The sequence below is a fragment of the Ipomoea nil genome, unplaced genomic scaffold (genome assembly GCF_001879475.1).
Source record: "Ipomoea nil cultivar Tokyo-kokei standard unplaced genomic scaffold, Asagao_1.1 scaffold1237, whole genome shotgun sequence".
NCBI classification, from domain to species: Eukaryota; Viridiplantae; Streptophyta; class Magnoliopsida; order Solanales; family Convolvulaceae; genus Ipomoea; species Ipomoea nil.
In genome coordinates, this window is record NW_017617665.1 from 1,804,347 (window position 1) to 1,805,000 (window position 654).

At 47.4% G+C, this 654-nt stretch overlaps 1 protein-coding gene across 1 annotated transcript in view; it reads right to left on the reverse strand.

The window, feature by feature from the left end:
- Positions 1-474: 474 nt before the first annotated feature.
- LOC109183953 overlaps positions 475-654 on the reverse strand; it is a 624-nt gene continuing 444 nt past the window's right edge. Inside the window, exon 1 of the mRNA XM_019333981.1 lies at positions 475-654. This exon is cut by the window's right edge and continues 444 nt beyond it. Coding sequence (XP_019189526.1) covers positions 475-654 — 180 coding nt within the window.

Sequence of the window (654 nt, forward strand, 5' to 3'; positions counted from 1 at the left end):
CATCCCCTACCACATCCCAAAAATGCTGATAGAAGCCCGGATTCATTCCATCCGGCCCCGGAGCCTTGTCTGGAAACATTGCAAACAAGGCAGTTTTCACCTCCTCTAATTCAAATGGTCTTAGCAATGTTTCATTCTGTGCCTGAGTTACCCGCGGGGTAATCCCTTCAAAGAAACCTTCTCCCGATCCCGGATTTCCAGAGCAGAAAATATGATTGAAGTATTCAAAAATAATATTTCTCATAGGCTCCCCTTCCACCCATTCCCCATTATCATTCATTAATCTAGATATAGTATTCTTCTTTTTTCGATGAGAAACATACCTGTGAAAGAACTTCGTGTTGGCATCGGCCTCCTTGAGCCAGTGTTGCTTAGCTCTCTGCCTCCAGTAGGCATCCTCCTGGGCTTTAGTGCAACTTAAAAGCTGCTATAAGCGCTGAAACTCTGCAAGTGAGGGCGGATCAGTACACCCCCTCAACCGTTGCTGGTCCTTTTTAGGTCATTAATCTGCTTGCCATACTTGTGGTACCGGTCTCCACCCCATCGTGTTAACCGACTCCCGCAGTATTCAATACAGCTTTGCAAACCCTGCCCCTGTCCTTCCTGCCATGACTGCTCGACCACATCCCTACACCCCTCATCATACAACCATGC